At 39.0% G+C, this 17717-nt stretch overlaps 2 protein-coding genes across 2 annotated transcripts in view; both read right to left on the reverse strand.

The window, feature by feature from the left end:
• Positions 1 to 2938, reverse strand: part of LOC134672219 (adenylate cyclase type 10-like) — a 40271-nt gene extending 37333 nt beyond the window's left edge. The window contains exons 1-4 of the mRNA XM_063530119.1: positions 2924 to 2938; positions 2385 to 2436; positions 1722 to 1790; positions 401 to 620 (exon numbers count right to left, since the gene is read on the reverse strand). Coding sequence (XP_063386189.1) covers positions 401 to 620; positions 1722 to 1790; positions 2385 to 2436; positions 2924 to 2938 — 356 coding nt within the window. The remainder of the gene's footprint in view (positions 1 to 400; positions 621 to 1721; positions 1791 to 2384; positions 2437 to 2923) is intronic.
• Positions 2939 to 2986: 48 nt separating this feature from the next.
• On the reverse strand, positions 2987 to 7261 carry LOC134672220 (adenylate cyclase type 10-like). Its single transcript, XM_063530120.1, has 3 exons — positions 7250 to 7261; positions 6766 to 6900; positions 2987 to 3130 (listed from the first exon to the last, which is right to left on the reverse strand). The coding sequence occupies exons 1-3, from the start codon at positions 7259 to 7261 to the stop codon at positions 2987 to 2989; spliced, it is 291 nt and encodes a 96-aa protein (XP_063386190.1).
• Between the last annotated feature and the right edge of the window lie 10456 nt (positions 7262 to 17717).

A 17717-nucleotide genomic window follows, 5' to 3' on the forward strand; every position in this document is an offset into this window, starting at 1 on the left:
TAGAATGCAGATCCCGCTATTCTTCGCTATATTACGCTCTGATTTATGAAAATAAACGCAAAAAAAAAAGAAAAAGGCACCAACTTAAAGTTCGGCGTTAATAAGCGTGTAGCACTGTGTACCTATTACCTACGGAATTGTATTCACATGGCGTAAATTATCTTAAGATGAACGATTATGGTGAGTTAAAGTTCATTTAAGGAACTATAGTTAGGTAGGTGTATCATATCATAAAGCATGCCTATTATGACCAGGCGGTCTAGCATAAGATGCGTTCTTGCGCGCGAGTCCATACTTGAAATCGCGCTTGATGTAGGTGTGGAGTCGCGCGCGAGAACGGAACTCATGCTAGACCGGCAGTTATGATTAACCGTGATTTGAACGGATATACTCAACCAACCTATAAACGCATTTATACGCAGTATCGACAATTTCGACAAGCTTTTCATCAGTCACAGTTTTGGTCACAATGTTCAAGAAGATCACGACCACTCGGCGTATCTCCGTCAGGAATTCCATGGGCTCATCATTCTCCACGGCCCAAACCACGGGCTGCACCATGAACTTGCGGAGCGTATGCCACCATAGGCTACGTAACGCTGATACTATAACTGGCCGAACTGAAATTTCATAAATATAGCCGTGAAACAAGTTTGTCAATAGCAACAGGTACGAACACATTTTCTATAGAACGATAAATTATACTACGCGTCTACATTTTCTAAATTTGCCGTTTTTTTCTACTGACAGAAATGGCTTGACAGACTATATGTGACGTTTCACGGCAAAAGGTACCTTATGGCGGCTGGCGCTTACGTTGGATAGCGCCGCAATAATATTGGAGCGGCGTTAATAATAGCGTAAGCGCCAACCGCCATAAGGTACCTTTTCCCGTAGGACGTCACATATATCAAAATTTTATTGTTCGTAGAAGAGTTCTAAAGTCTAAAAAATGTTCCCATACTTGGACAGCTGAAGTAAATGGCGTTACATTGCGCAATATTTTTCACTGTATTGCAAACCGTAAAATTTTGATAACCAGACTAGTTTCTGCATACTGTACGAAACGTTAATAACGCCATCTACACCAGCTGTCAAATTCGGAGAGCTATCATTTCTTAGACTTCACAATTTTAGTTTTATAACTCTGTCTTTGTCTGTTGAGCTGTGGCCTCTACCTAATGGCTCCTCTACACGATGGGCCAGCGCCGGCCACCCCAAGGGACGCATTTATGCGTTAGAGGGAGTAAGTGATAATATTACTATCTCATTCTTCCGCATGGCTGCGTCCCTTGGAGTGGCCGGCGCTGGCCCATCGTGTATAGGAGCCATAAGGGTGGTGTTCCGCCTGTCGCCTGTCCAATGTGTGTTTGCGTCTCACATTTTGCTTAGTGAGAGGGTGAGACGCAATGCACACTGGAATTGGACCAAGAAATTAGACAGGTGGAATACCAACCTAAGTGGCGCCATCTACAATGTAAGGTCCGATTTTGGGTCCTATTAATGATAGTTTAGTACCTACTTACAGTCAGCAGCAGTAGTTAAAAATTGTTAAGCTAGTAGTTTCAAGTTAACTGTGTTCTAGGTATATGGGTATAAATATGTTGCTGTGTCCTTACAGGGCGTCACTTAAACTAACCCAATAATATGTACCACCTTTATAACTGGTTTGTGATATGCAATAGATGGTTCTATTCTATTCTATTCTAGGAAAATCTTACGTGCAAATTTTTTGTAGTATTGCTCCAGGTCGCCAGCTACGTCTATAGCTGGTATAAGCAGTTCGTTGTCTAAAAACAATGGATTACCAGATATTATTAATATAATGTATACAGGGTGATTCAGGAGACATGAGCAGGACTAACACTGCGCATTTCTTAAATTATAAGCAACTGTTTCGTATCAGTATTAGTGAGGTTAACGTTAATTTTCTAGGCGTGTTGAAAAAAAAAGTTATTAATTTATTTACGACATGCATGGTTACCCTACAATTAGAATACTAAACTACCGATATTCTGTGTCAATTGAATGTCATCACAAGGTCATCACGGTCTGGTTACTTTTGAAAACTCGTATCTCACTCAAGTTTGACAGTTTATTTTCTTCGTAATCATAATGCTGTCATTACGGTTAAAGAGGTTTTACGTTTATTAATTAGGGCTTGTAGGGTGACCATGATTGTACAGAATTGAATTTGCCCTCGCCAAAAAGATAAAAAATAGGAAAACGTGTGGTTGTTTCACCTAAATACGACGGTGATCGATCAATTATCAGTTACTGAGTGTGCAGGATTAGTCCTGCTCACGTCTCATGAATCACCCTGTATATGTAGGTATGTATATGGAGATATAAAACGCAATCATATATATATATACAACCGTTACCGTTAATAAAAGAGGGCTTGAATCTCTTCCATGGACCTGCGGTTTGTAGCACCTACAAAATAAATGGTGTCAGTAGGAATAATAATAATTCAACCTATATCTCGCTGCTGGGCACTTCAGGCCTCCTCTCATGCGCGAGAGGGCTTGGTCTATATATAGTACCCCTAGCCCAATGCGGATTAGGGACTTCACATACACCTTTTGAATTTCTTCGCAGATGTACTTATGCAGGTTTCCTCACGGATCTTTTCCTTCACCGCAAAGGTAGTCGTAAATACCAAATGATATTTCGTACGTAAGTTCCGAAAAACTCATTGGTTCGAGCCAGGATTTGAACCCGCGACCTCCGGATTGAAAGTTGGACGTCATATCCACTTGGCCAGCACCGCGCTTTTCGTAGGAAATATTGCACAAAACTCTGACCGACTACTTCATCATCATCATCATCAGTCGTTCCCTCAATGCTGAGGATCGTGACATCATGTCCTAATGTTGCTGACCAGTCTCTTCCATAGGCTTCTGTCACCCGCCATATGTACCCCCATGCCATCCATGCCGCCATGTGTGACCGACTACTTATTTCGATTTTTATAAGTTCGCGGTTACAGCCTTGAATACCAACAATACTTCACCCTCGTATGAGTTCCATCTCCAAACGACTCCGAGATATATTCCGCCTCGTTGGCATGCCTCCACGCACTGGGCGATGCGATCACGTCACCGGCGACGGCAAGGTTCTCCGCCACCTTCAATATTCAGTAGATATTTATATTTAAAGCCTTCATACTAGTTCATACGTAAATATTAGGTACTCGTTCAGTCACCACATGGGATTATTATGCCATTTAGGGTTCTTGCTAAATTGGAAATTCTATATGGGACTCTATATGGCGCAACAATCCCGGAGCGTAATGCTGATGACCTAAGCAGGTAGGTACACCTACATTAAGAATAACGATTACTTAACTCTGTAACGGCACTTTAATATTTAAAAACACACATTTCTTAACAAGTACCTAATACAATCCTTTAACCCTTTACCAATTAACTACACAACACTACAAACATGTGTTCTTTTTTCGAACAGTAAGACTGAATTAATCAGCTGGTAACGGGTTAAGTAACTTAATACGTAGGTTAGGTAGGCTAACCTAACCTAACCTAACGTAAAATCAGTATTGCTATATTTCCACGTGGCAAAGTTTCGGAAGCTTATATGAAGCTTTTTCTAGAGGAATCGAAGTTTTCCATGTCCAAAAAGAAAGTTTTCTTTAGTTGCTATGAAATTTTCCTGAAATTTCCGAGAACCTTTCCAACTTTCAGGCAACTGTTAGTTCCATACATGGTGGGTCATTAATTATTTTAAATAGTCAGTTAAAATCTAAGGAACGTAAGGACATTGTATCCATGTCTGTTGAACGGACTATAGAACTAAGTGCAGTAGAATTGGAGCAATTTATTGTTGTCTGTGTGTATAGGCCGCCATTAAGTAATTTTGAAATATTTGAAAGAACAATGGAATCTGTCCTACTTAAACTATCACCTTCTAGTAAGAAATTACTTATATGCGGCGACTTTAATATAAATATTTTGGAACATTCAACAATGTCTTGTAGATTGTTGAATCTTTTCAAATCGTTTAATCTCAACCACATGTTTATGGAGCCTACTAGAGTGACTGCTACTAGTGCCACCTGTATAGATAATATTTTCAGTGATATTTTTCCTATTACTAAAAAAGTTATCAGCAATTTAGAATCAGACCACTTAGGCCAATTAATGGTATTTGAGGCCTTAAGGAAAAATACATTGAGAAAACAAATTACTTTTGTACCAGTAACCTCGGACCGCGTGGAAAGAATGAAGCAAAGTCTAGTTCAGGCGCTACCCTTTTTGTCTTCCGATATGAGTCCTAATAGTATGTATAATTCATTCTTTCACACTTTTATGGAACATTATAACGCGATATTTACTTCAAAATCGGTCGTAGTTAGTGGTGCATCTGTTTTTAGTGAGTGGGCTACTGCGGACTTACATCAACGGAGACGTGAACTGTATGCTTTGTATGAGGAACGGCGGTTTAATACGAGTGATGAATTTAAAGAACATGTCAAGGAATATTCGAAGAAGTTTAAAATAGATTGTCATATAGCTAAGCGGAATTATCTAAGTCAGAAAATTAAAAATAGTCCGGACATTATTAAAGCAACTTGGAAAGTTATTAATGTGGAGACTGGTCGCTCGAAACACACAATGAAAGAACTGAAACTAAATATTGATAACAAAATTATAGATTCCAATTTAGAAGTAGCTACTGAATTTGAAAAATTTTTCACCGAGGTACCAGTATCCACAACTAAGGATTTAAATTCATCACCCTCATCTGCTGTTACATTATTAAAAGATAACGCTCCAGAGTGTTGTAGAGACCTTCATTTTGAACATGTTTGTACCTCAGATGTAATAAAGGCGTTTAAATCAATTCATGTCAAAAAAACGAATGACCTCTGGGGAGTCTCTGTCCATGCTGTCAAATCCTTAGTAGAAATTGTAGCGCCTGACTTGGTAGTTATATTTAACAACAGTGTCGATTGCGGCGAGTTTCCTGATTTAATGAAACATAGTAAAATAACTCCTTTGTTTAAATCTGGTAGCAGCTCTGACCCCACTAACTTTAGACCGATATCTGTGCTACCAACATTCAGCAAGATTTTTGAAAAATTAGTTCTTTCACAATTAGTACGACATTTTAACGGCAATAATTTAATGCATAATAAGCAGTTTGGTTTCACACGGGGTCGCTCAACAACCGATGCTGGTGTTGAGCTAATTAAGCATATTTTCGATGCCTGGGAGGAGTCACGAGATGCTTTAGGTGTCTTCTGTGATTTGTCTAAGGCGTTCGACTGCGTTTGTCATGAAACATTGATCAGGAAACTACACTATTATGGAGTTAGAGGATCGGCACTGAATTTACTTAAGTCCTACTTAAATGGTAGAATACAAAGGGTCGATGTGAGTGGACAGCGATCACCGGGGTCATTGGTCTCTATGGGTGTACCACAGGGGTCAATATTGGGGCCTTTCCTGTTCCTTATCTACATAAATGACTTGCCATTCCTTGTAAAGACCCACCATGACATAGTATTGTTTGCAGACGACACCTCACTTATTTTCAAAGTCAAACGACAGCAACAAGCGTACAATGATGTAAACGATGCTATTTCAAAGGTAGTAAATTGGTTCAATGTTAATAATTTATTGTTAAATGAGAAAAAGACTAAATGTATTCAGTTTGTCACTAGTAGTAACGTAAGGCATGTGCAAACAAGTGTCATTGTGAAGGATGAGGAATTGGAATTAGTTGATAGTACAGTTTTTCTTGGTATAACTTTAGATTCTAAACTTCAGTGGGGTCCCCATATTGCTACTCTTTCGAGTAGACTGAGTTCTGCAGCTTTTGCAGTGAGCAAAATCCGTCAGTTAACTGATGTGAAAACAGCTCGATTAGTATATTTTAGTTACTTCCATAGCATTATGGCATATGGTATTTTACTGTGGGGCGGTGCTTCAGAGATAAATACCATTTTTGTTCTGCAGAAGCGGGCTATTCGAGCAATATATAAATTGAACCATAGAGACTCACTTAGAGATAAATTCAAGGAAATTGACACAATGACAGTGCACTGTCAATATATTTATGAGAATATTCTGTATGTACATAAAAATATTGTTAATTTTAGGAAAAATTGTGACATTCATAATATTAATACTAGAAATAAACATAAGCTCGCAGTGCCCTTCACACGGCTCCATAAAATTAAAAAATCATTCATGGGTAATTGTGTAAGATTTTATAATAAACTTCCAAACCATATTACTGAATTATCAATTAATAAATTTCAAAATTATGTAAAGCGTAAACTTATTTCTAAAGCTTATTATACCACACAAGACTACATGAGTGATAAAACAACGTGGGATTAATGGTGACTCGAAATAGATAATTCAATGTATGTACTTCTTTGTTAAGTTTTATTGACATTTGTTATTGACATTTAGATTTTATTCTAGAAACATTCTAGACTAGTATTTTTTATACAATTTTTTTTTATGTTTGACGATCTTTTTGTGAAATTCTTAGTATTAAATTTGATCTGTATAATAATCCAATATTACTATGGAATAATATTAACTTCAATAAATTGCTCTGATAATTAGCTTAAGATAATATATTATTATGTAAAACGTTCATAAGTGCTTGTTACTAGGCCTACATGAATAAAGTATTTTTGACTTTGACTTTGACTTTGACTTTGTCTGCAACTTGCACATCTGTAACCTTTATGATAGACAGTAGGTAATGTTTTAATTTAAATACCTTGATGTCCCACACCGGCTGACCCAGGACCACGTAATGGGAATGCGCGGCATCGCCGATGAGCGCGAAGTGTGACACGCCGCAGGATATCGCTACCTTCACTGCGAAGAAACATGCAGCGTTGAAAGACTTGCCCTAGCCAAGCGTGGCTCACTCCGAGATTTCGTCGCTTTGCTACAGGTAGCTAAAAGTACATCCGTCCCACCCCAATTTTGGGGAAAGCCCTAAGCCGAGCGTAGCGCTGTCGCCACCTAGCGGCCATATCTGTGCTGATGGTAACAGACGCATTTTGTTAGAGAGTGAGTCTTCTGTACTTAGTACTATTATTTATTCTGTGCCCTATAGCCAAGATGACAATCGTACATTGACAAACGCCAACCAAACAGAAATGTATCTGGTTGACATATGCTACGAAAAGTCACGAATTATTTAAGTTTCATTAGCGTTTTAACGACAAACCACAGTACCTACCTTCGGTAGGTACCATCGCCCACATTGTTGACTGTACATCTGTGGACCTTATGCCTTTTGTAATAAGGTCACCCGATGTACAGTTAGAACTGTTAGAAGTGTTGCTGTTTGTATACCTACTATGAAATGTGTCTGCGCCCGATTACCACATTCACTGCCCCCGACTAGACAATGTCATGTGCGCCGCGCCGCCGCGCCGCCGCCGCCGACGACTTTTCCACGCCGCCGCCGCCGATAAATTTGTCCGGCGTATAATCGGCGTGGAATTTTTTTATACCTAACGTATCTTATTGCAGGTTGCATAGCAAAGAATATAATACTCACTAGGAGAAGAACGGTAACTCCATACAAAAAAATGTCCCCAACCGTTTATACGTTTATACTAGTGGCGCCGTCTTTGTGTACCAATGGAACTAAAGTTGACAACCGGTTTAGCCTGGCGGGTATTGGTAGGTAGTAATTCTGTTGATATACATTTTTGTTATCTTCATATCACGAAATATATGCAAGATGCAAATATTACCCCTTGTTTGTGGTATTATCAATTGATTTAAATAAAAGGCATGTTTATGTTTATAACATTATATATATTATCTATTAAAAAATGTTTTACATATAAAAATATACACTGAAAACTGGCAACTGGCAACTTAATAAAAAAATTGACATTAATAAAGCGCATTCACAAAGTTTTCAGTACCTTTTATACGAATAACATTAGGCATGCCTACCTATTACACTTTACACACAGATACACTACACTTTACACACGGCATTTTACACAGATTTCCAACTTGTATTCATACATTTCTTCACGGTTAATTAATACGCTTTCCAGATGCGTTATGACTCGGTTCCTTCTGAACCCACTAAAGTTGTAAATTTCACTCTGGCTGCTTCAACAGCCGTTGCTCCGCATTTAGCACATTTTCTATGTGCATTGCTGTAATCCATGTAGGTACAGACTTACAGTCTTAAGTGGTACGTAGCGGTACACGTTGTATGTATTATTTAAAGAGTTAATAAATAAAATTTTCGTTATGAACTTTAACCACAGCAGTTGGACAGAGTCATTGACAAATATATTTTTTATTATGGTGGGTAGACGTACCTACCCTCCATATATTTTATGAACATTGATAAAGACAGTTGGAAGAAAATATTCATTATAAAACTTAATCGCATGTAATTAAGTTTTAAGCGTTTTAAGTCCCGTTTATGATTAATATTGTATAAAATTCGTGATAATTTAAATCAGAGTTGGGAGCAATGTTGCTGTAGAAAAATGTTTTTATTTTTATTACTCGCAACTTTTTCCCGGAGGCCAACGCACACATAGAAGCTTAAGGCGCACATATGCGCAATTATTTGGGGACATCACTTTCTTAGGAAGTGAACAGGCCTTGTTGCATAGTGAGTAGATAGTGTCAGAAGTATAATTTAAAGATCCTTATGCTTTTTCGCTTATTATTTGCCAGTGAAACCAATTAGCATCACTTTTGTGGGTGCTGTGATAACGAATTAGCGTTAATTTAAACAAGGCCTAGGTTCTGGATCACAGGTTATTATTTTATATATTATCACATAGCTTTTTTATAGAACGATTTTGTTTTACTGTAGTAAGCATCTCACCAAGGGTCATCATTAAGCTACAATACAATACAAATACTCTTTATTGTGCACCTCATTACATACCAACCAACATAAGCTACCAACAAAGAAAACAAAGTAAACCTTAATATTACATGAAACTCTTTTATGAAATACCTACAATATACGAGTATTATCTCACGCAACTCTTGAATTTTCCGTTAGAGGCGTCGTCTATTAAATTTTTGGGTAGTCGCTCACAGTCTGAAGACACGCGGGTTTTCCCCTGCAAGTGCCATGCAACACGAGACACTTCTATGACATTCTGTTGAGCGAATTAACCTGACGAAGTGCTTCATAACGACGACATCTTTATTCTAATTCTAACATACATTTCTAATGAACTTCAGTTCAGACAAATGTAAAGTAGTTCATCATTATTTCGTAACTAACCATACATGAGACGACAGCGGCTGGATGAAGTCAATATAGTTTGTTTTTTAACTTACGACTTAACTTATAAAGAAATCTTTTTGTGTTGCATTTGTAATAGTGCCTAAAATGTAGGTTTTAAAGTGTCCTTTTTAGGGTTCCGTACCCAAAGGGTAAAACGGGACCCTATTACTAAGACTTCGCTGTCCGTCTGTCACCAGGCTGTATCTCACGAACCGTGATAGCTAGACATTTGAAATTTTCACAGATGATGTATTTCTGTTGCCGCTATAACAACAAATACTAAAAACAGAATAAAATAAAGATTTAAATGGGGCTCCCATACAACAAACGTGATTTTTGACCAAAGTTAAGCAACGTCGGGAGGGGTCAGTACTTGGATGGGTGACCGTTTTTTTTTGTTTGTATTATGGTACGGAACCCTTCGTGCGCGAGTCCGACTCGCACTTGTTTGTTATATTAATATTTAAACATATCGTTGGTAACCGTTAGATTGGTAAGAAAGTATATGTATAATTTTCAGCAAAAATTTAGAAAACACACGTAATATGTTTTGGATAGCCTAGTAAATACTCAGAAGGCTTTAATATAGAGTTTCTACAGCCAAGTTCTCATGCAGTATCAAAAAATATGCCACGCCGATTTCACGCCGATCACGCCGCCGCCGCCGGTCAAAAAATCATCGGACGCCGCCGCCGATGATTTTGCCATCGGCGCACATTTCTACCCCCGACGCACATGTGCGTTCAACGTCATACAAGTTTGTTCCTAGGCCACGCCCCCTGGCAGTGAATGCGTTAAACAGTTGTCACAGTTAGCAACTAGGGTAATGTCACAAAATAGATAGGTACAGAAATCAATCTACATACAAAGCGCGCTCGAGCAACGCACACATAGACACTGCTCACGGACACGATATCTCGGACCGGTTGGGACCACTGCGAGCGCGAGTGCCATCAGCTTGAGACACGCGTCTGTGAACTTTTTTGTGCAAAAATGGAGAACAAAAAAAAAATTTATAACCGTACAGTGGACGGTTGTTTAAATTCAACATTTAATGGTGAATTGTCGTTTTTTAAGCTACCAGTGGCTTCAGAGAGAATGGGAGTGCGAATTTATTACATTGTACATGAGAATGCGAATTTATTACACTTTAAAATATAGAAATCGTGCATTTCGCCAATCTCGAAATCATCGCAAGATATTTTCTGTGACAAATTTATAAATTTTATAATCTAATAATGACATTAAAATTAAAATACCTATATTTGAGTTATTAATGTTATTATTAATTTATATTTCCATTCTTCCTCAACAATAAATCAAACAACTAGATACGAGATACGATACGATAGATACGAGTGCCACTACCACGATAGTTTTTTGTGCATAAGCCATACCTACATACATAGTTCGCAACCCTAGAGCGACCACCGAGCGTAGGTATGAAAAGTAAAGTACATACATGTGATTGACTTCTGTACTTATCTGTTTTGTGGTAATGTGTAGCTACCTACATAAGCTTGATTTGACATCATTCAGTCACAGAATAACTAGGTAATATTAGTATTCGTCTCTGCATGGTAGAACGCGAAGATTTTCTAATCCTCTTCTATAGGATTATGCAGTAAATAAATGAACACGACTAAAGATACCATTCCTACATATTTAATTAACTATAGGTAGATACTAGCTCGTCCCTATGTACAGCTCAGCATAGGTATATTATGGTACGACATTATGTATCATCAAGAACATATCAGGAACTTAAATCTCACGGGAGTTTTATAGTTGAAATATCAGGAACGATTTCAAGTTTATACTTCGTTTTTTTTAGCATTAGAAAGAACTTCACAAAAGCAAGCGTGCCGTTTTTATCAGGGGTCATCCATTAATTACGTCACACCAATTTCTAGGTTTTTTGACCCCTCCCCCCCCCTTGTCACACTTGGTCACATTTGGCAAACCCCTCCCCCCCTAGTGTGACGTCACATTTTTTCTACGAAATCGCCAAATCGAATTAAGTAAGTACCTAAGTATTATTAATATTTTTAACCGACTTCCATTTCATAGAAGGAGGAGGTTCTGTATTCGGTTGTGGCTATTTTTTTTTTTTTTTTCTATGTACGTTCACCGATTACTCCGACATCCGTAGTCCGATTTGAGTAATTCTTTTTTTGTTTGAAAGGAGCTACCTCCGAGTTGGTCCCATTTTAATTTGGTTCTGTTCTGATGATGGGATCCATGAGGAATTGAGGGAACTCCTCAATTTTTAAAGGCACATGCATGGTGATTTGGGTGTTTTCTTAAGCAACTCGAGCATTTTCTCCCGAAAACCACCACTTTGATGAAGTAGACCTGATGATGATGATTGTTTTGATGATAATGATGATGATTTTTTAAATGTAGTATGTTCAGCGATTACTCCGGCACCTGTGATCAGATTTGAGTAATTATTTTTTTGTTTGGAAGGAGTTACCTCCACGGTGTTTCCGTATTATTTTTGGTTCTGGTCTGATGATGGAATCCATGAGGAATTGAGGGAACTCCTCAATTTTTAAAGGCACATGCATGGTGATTTGGGTGTTTTCTTAAGCAACTCGAGCATTTTCTCCCGAAAACCACCACTTTGATGAAGTAGACCTGATGATGATGATTGTTTTGATGATAATGATGATGATTTTTTAAATGTAGTATGTTCAGCAATTACTCCGGCACCTGTGATCCGATTTGAGTAATTCTTTTTTTGTTTGGAAGGAGTTACCTCCAAGGTGTTTCCGTATTATTTTTGGTTCTGGTCTGATGATGGAATCCACGAGGAATTGAGGGAACTCCTCAGTTTTTAAAGGCACGTGTAAAGTGATTTCGGTGTTTTCTAAAGTAACTCGAGCATTTGCTTCCGAAAACCGCCAATTTGATGTAGTGCAAGTGTAGCCAAGTGTAGCCTTACCACGAGTTTGACATTGACATATTCGCTAAGTTAGCGACGCTAACGTCTTCGTAACTTACTATTTATGCATCTCGCTCGCACTAATATACCAGTACGAGCGAGATGCAAAGAAAGTAAGTTACACACACGCTAGCGAATAAATCAATGTCAAACTCTTGGTAAGCTGGTAAGGCTACTGATCGGGGGTTAGGGTTAGGAGTTAAGGCGAAGCGAAGTTAAGGGAATGGCGGTTGAAGGGCTGCTGGTTCAGGGTCGAGGGGTTCATGGATCAGGGGTTGATGCGCTGTGAGGTAGAGTGATCGAGGAGTTGAGGGATTGGGTCAGCGGCGGGGCGGAGGATGGATTTAGTGTAGTGTCAGGAATTATAATTTCCCAGACGGACTCGAAAAAATTCCTGATTAAGTACATATTTATTAAAGTAGGTACACGAATTTAGTGTTAATCATGATGTTGTTTTTCATTCATGCGTCGCGCACTTTTTAACAATGCGTTAAAAACTAAAAATGGAAAAATAAAAACTTTTTACAAAAAAAAGAAAACCGACTTCAAAAAGGATGAAATAAAATATTATCCTTTTTAAGTCTATGCGTTACCAACTGATATGTTTGAAGTCGGTGCCAAGCCAAGTAGTAACAATACCCGTCAAAAATAATCAGCTTTATGACTATAAATCCCATTAGAACTGTACTAATAACTAATTATAAATGTGTAAGTAATTCTGTCTGCCTCTTTGTCGCCTTTTCATGGCTAAACAACTGAACCGCTTTAGGTGAAATTTGGCAAGAAAGTAAATTCCTTGAATTGTTTTATATTTTGAAATGTAGTCCTCTGAATAAGGGACGGGAAATAACTCAGTCCCAATCCCACGCTTGCGTGCCGACAAACATGGTACGGACTGTACCAAGAAGATTTGATCGTGTGTTCTTAGGTACAGTCGACGTCAAAGATATGTTTACACTTTTGCACCGTACTCCTTTGTAATATGTAATATAAGACGAAAAGTGTAAACATATTTTTAACGACGACTGTACCTACAGAAAGTACGTTCATTGTCGTCGTGTAAGGCAATCCAACGTAAATCATTATAGAATCGCACCAAAATCATGGTATGCTTCAAAAGTTGGCTTGGCACCGACTTCAAACATATCAGTTGGTAACGCATAGACTTAAAAAGGATAATATTTTATTTCATCCTTTTTGAAGTCGGTTTTCTTTTTTTTGTAAAAAGTTTTTATCAAAATATTTTTGACGATATAAATATTAGTAATTTTATAACCCAAGACTGCTTAGGAAAGAAAATTAAACGATTAAAAACTATTTTCGTTTTAAAAACTTGTTATTTAAATGTACAGCGAACTAAATAATTTAAATAAATTTTCGGTTACTGATGAAGTTAAAGTGACGTCACAAAGTTTGTGTCTCCCCCCTCCCCCATGTCACAATATGTCACATTTTCTTGACCCCCTCCCTCCCCCTAAACGTGTGACGTAATTAATGGATGACCCCTCATCAGGCTCTTTAATTGTTAATAATTATTGAATTATCTAATGTAGCATGGTCAATACATATAATTTACTTCAAATTATTACCGCTAAAAGTGCCGGATTTGTAACCACAAGCTTACTTCTGCGAAGTTCTTTCTAATGCTAAAAAAAACGAACTATAAACTGTGTTCTATTAGAGCGGTTTCGCACTACGTCCCGTCCGAATCCGATACGAACCCGTGAAAATATGGTCCGTAGTAGCCGTAGAACTATTTCTATGGTAAGTTACGCACTAGATCCGATCTCCGTCATCAGATTTCTTTCCGTCATTCAACGTGTGCGGTGCGTAACTTACCATAGAAATAGTTCTACGGCTACTACGGACCATATTTTCACGGGTTCGGATCGGATCCGGATCGGACGTAGTGCGAAACTGCTCTTTATACCTAGATATATAGGCTCACCTACCTTGAATACAATCTTCAAGCTAGCTACCTACATAGTTTGATCAGTTTCTAAGTACTAACCTCTAAGTACAACGCCAACATCAGAATGGAACGTCCCATTATTCTTCTGAATATTCAATCCACAATCTATAGCCAAGTGCACGACGGCCTGAAGGGACAAGCCAGGAAATCTCTTCCACATTGAGAGGATAGCATCTCCTGAGAAGTTCAGTATATCGCCGCCGTGTGAGAGTATCTCCTGGACCATGGCCCCGATGTATGAGTTCAGGACTTGGGTGAGCCGGGAGGGGCTGCCGCGGTCGGCCTTAGTGAAATTCTCGCAGAGATCCGTGAATCCTATACACAAATACAATAAGTACCTATATTTTCTACCTAATAGCAGCTAATAGGGACGAGCGTGCATAAACTGTACACTCAGTTTCCAAACAGACAAATTGAATCAGTGCCTATTAGGCTATTACCAGTAATGTCTTAAATCCATCAGGTTATGGGCCCAGCACGTTCCTACTTACTTATAGTCGTATGGTTTCAAAATGTCGGAATCCACTTGAGAGATTACCTGCCTTGGGCATGGCAATGTTATCTTTTGTTAAACCAAACCGTGTATAGTAGTCATTACTTACCTGTGCAAAATGAAATGCAATACAACAAAAAATTCCATACAGATAACAACTTTACCGCTCGAAGAGTAGAGTTAAAATGGAATAATAGAGTGTAATCCTAATCTCTCAAGTGTATCTCGACATTTTAAAACCATACGACTATAAATAAGTGGAAACGTGCTGGGCCCATAACCTAATGGATTTAGGGAACATACAGATTTTTTTTCAAGGCCACTATAATATGATATAGTGCTGCTCAATAGACAAAAAATAGGCAAGCTGCGTGTTTTAGGAGTACCCCATCATCTATGTATCTAACCTACCTAAGCAAAGGGAATTAACAAACCTGAGACATCTAACAACATGAGTGCAGTCTCGTACTGCCTGACTGAGTAGTTAGAATGCTGGAGTATTATCTCGTCGGGCACCATAGACGCGATGATGCTTCCTCGCCTAGCGGTCTCTAGGGCGTCGGTCATGTTGCCTTCATTGCTGTTGATCGTAATAGTTACTAAGGGTGGTATTCCACCTGTCCAATGTGCATATTGCGTCTCACTTTCTCATTAAGCAAAATGTGAGACGCAAATGCATATTGGCTCAAGATATTGGACTGATGGAATACCATCCTAAACAGAAAGTGCTGAACATTTTGAGGCTATGGTGCGCGCACTCCCTTATTTCTTCAGGGTCATCCATCAGATTCAATTGTTTTCATTTGTTTATATCGGCTTTTCCGACCCTGAATATAGGTCGGTAAACTAATTTAGATTTCTAAAATATCGACAGCTACAAAATTTGTTAACCTACCACGAAACCCTATTTTGCATTCAACAGATAGATGGCGTTTGGATTAACGCATTGCACTAAACGGCTGGTCACATTATGTCAATATATTTTTCACCTCAGCAGCTCGAACAAGGGTACTTTGCTTCTTAAAAACAGTGAGCAAAATGCGATTTTGCTCACTGAGTCATTTTGTCTCACTCAGTGAGCAAAATCGCATTTTGCTCACTGAGTGAGACAAAATGAGTGAGCAAAGTCGCATTTTGCTCACTGAGTGAGACAAAATGTCATTCAAGTGACCTTTATAATCAAATGTCATTTCAACATGCGGGGTCTAATACAAAGTTCGATATACTTGGGTTCTATTATCTCTGTCCCTCTAGGTTTGTTCTCACTGCTTAGGGTGAAAAATTTTGTGTACTACACGAGATCAAAGTTATTATTACATCTCGTGCGCTTTTGAATCCCTTACTACGCTCAAGATTCTAAATTAGATTCACTCGCTACGCTCGTGAATCTATTATAGACTCGCTTGCACGGGACTCAAAATAAGCACTCGAAGAAATATATCAAACTTTGATCTCTTGTTGTACAAATAACTAATGCTACCCTGGCCGTAGACGTCCAGAATTTTCATTCAGTTTTCGTACGGAATGACAGGTGGGAACGGGACGTCACTCTACAAATGCATAGCGCTGTCTCACTTGCACATGACATTTCGTACGGAAAATTCCGAGCGTCTGCGGCCAGGCTAATATGAAGACATGGTTTTGTAAATATGGCAACTCGTCAAAATGGCACAAGGATCATAAGGCCAAGCGCGCACCACGATTTAAATTTTTGCGACACGTTTTTAAAATCGCGCTGTAATATATCGCAGAAAATCCACTGCGCGCACTGCGATGAATAAGTCGACGATTTGTTCATTCTCAACATGGATTTCGTACCAATCGCTTGTCGTGAAACGTGCCTTCTTATATACAACAAAGGTGATCTCCTTCTATTTCCATAATTAAACGGTCAACATCTAGCGTCTCATCTTGTGGTTCCATATTGGAGAAGCAGGTTTCGATATGTTGACGCTTGGTGAGCCAAATACCGACTGAGGTCCGGGGTGCGATTTTATAATCGCAGTGTGCGCGGGACCATACAGCTCCGTATGCTGCAATTCACTTTGCGACAATCGCGTCGCGAGCAGTCGCGGAAAAATGTGACAAATCACAATTTTAAAATCGCTGCGATTTTTTTGTCGCATATGCGCGCACTGCCATATAAACACATACGTAAAGGCCCCAGTACACAATGGGCCATCGCCGGCCACTCCAAGGGACGCAGCTATGCGGTAGAATGAGATAGCAATATCACTTGCTCCCTCTAACGCATAAATGCGTCCCTTGGAGTGGCCGGCGATGGCCCATTGTGTACTGGGGCCTTTACATTTCTGCGACTAAATTATCGCGCGACAAAAAGTCGTGGTGCGTGCTTGGCCTAATGGGGTTCAATCCATAGAACGGTGTTTCAAATTCGTTTTTTTTAATTTTGTGGTCCGAAATGCCTAGCCCGTTAAGCCAAATATCAAATACGAGTAACATGAATAAAACTGGCGCCATCTGTGTGATGACCATTCATTTTAACCAACTCGCCCGCTTACCAAGTTGCTGCAGATGGCATACTATGTGAATAATGTAGTATCTTACAAGTCCGAAGGTTTCCTGCCCCTCTCCGGCGGTGACTCGGCCGCATTTATCGTCGTTGACTCCCTGTGGGCTCGTTTCATGGCTAACAGACACTCATTATATCGGTCGCCTGGCTCCATTTTGTCTAGAAATGATCAATATTCAATAGGTCACCCTAGATCTTTCAACTCTAAATCACTTCTATTTTAGGGAGTCACTAAATTAATTATCCCAAGTTGCAAAATAATACCGACCTATTTTATTGACGCTTCAAATTATCGCTAGGACGCGTAGTAGTGCAAAATATTGATAGCCAAAGTAGATGGCGCTGTATTTACCTACATCTAATTATGGTAGCAATCGTGATGTACGTTACGGCGCTGGGCTCCGAATTTAAGTTTTGTTATTAGAGGCGACAATTAGGGTAACAATGGCAGCCTTTGAGCCCTTAGGGAACGTAGTGCGTTTGTGTCATC

This window comes from Cydia fagiglandana, chromosome 16 (genome assembly GCF_963556715.1).
Source record: "Cydia fagiglandana chromosome 16, ilCydFagi1.1, whole genome shotgun sequence".
NCBI classification, from domain to species: domain Eukaryota; kingdom Metazoa; phylum Arthropoda; class Insecta; order Lepidoptera; family Tortricidae; genus Cydia; species Cydia fagiglandana.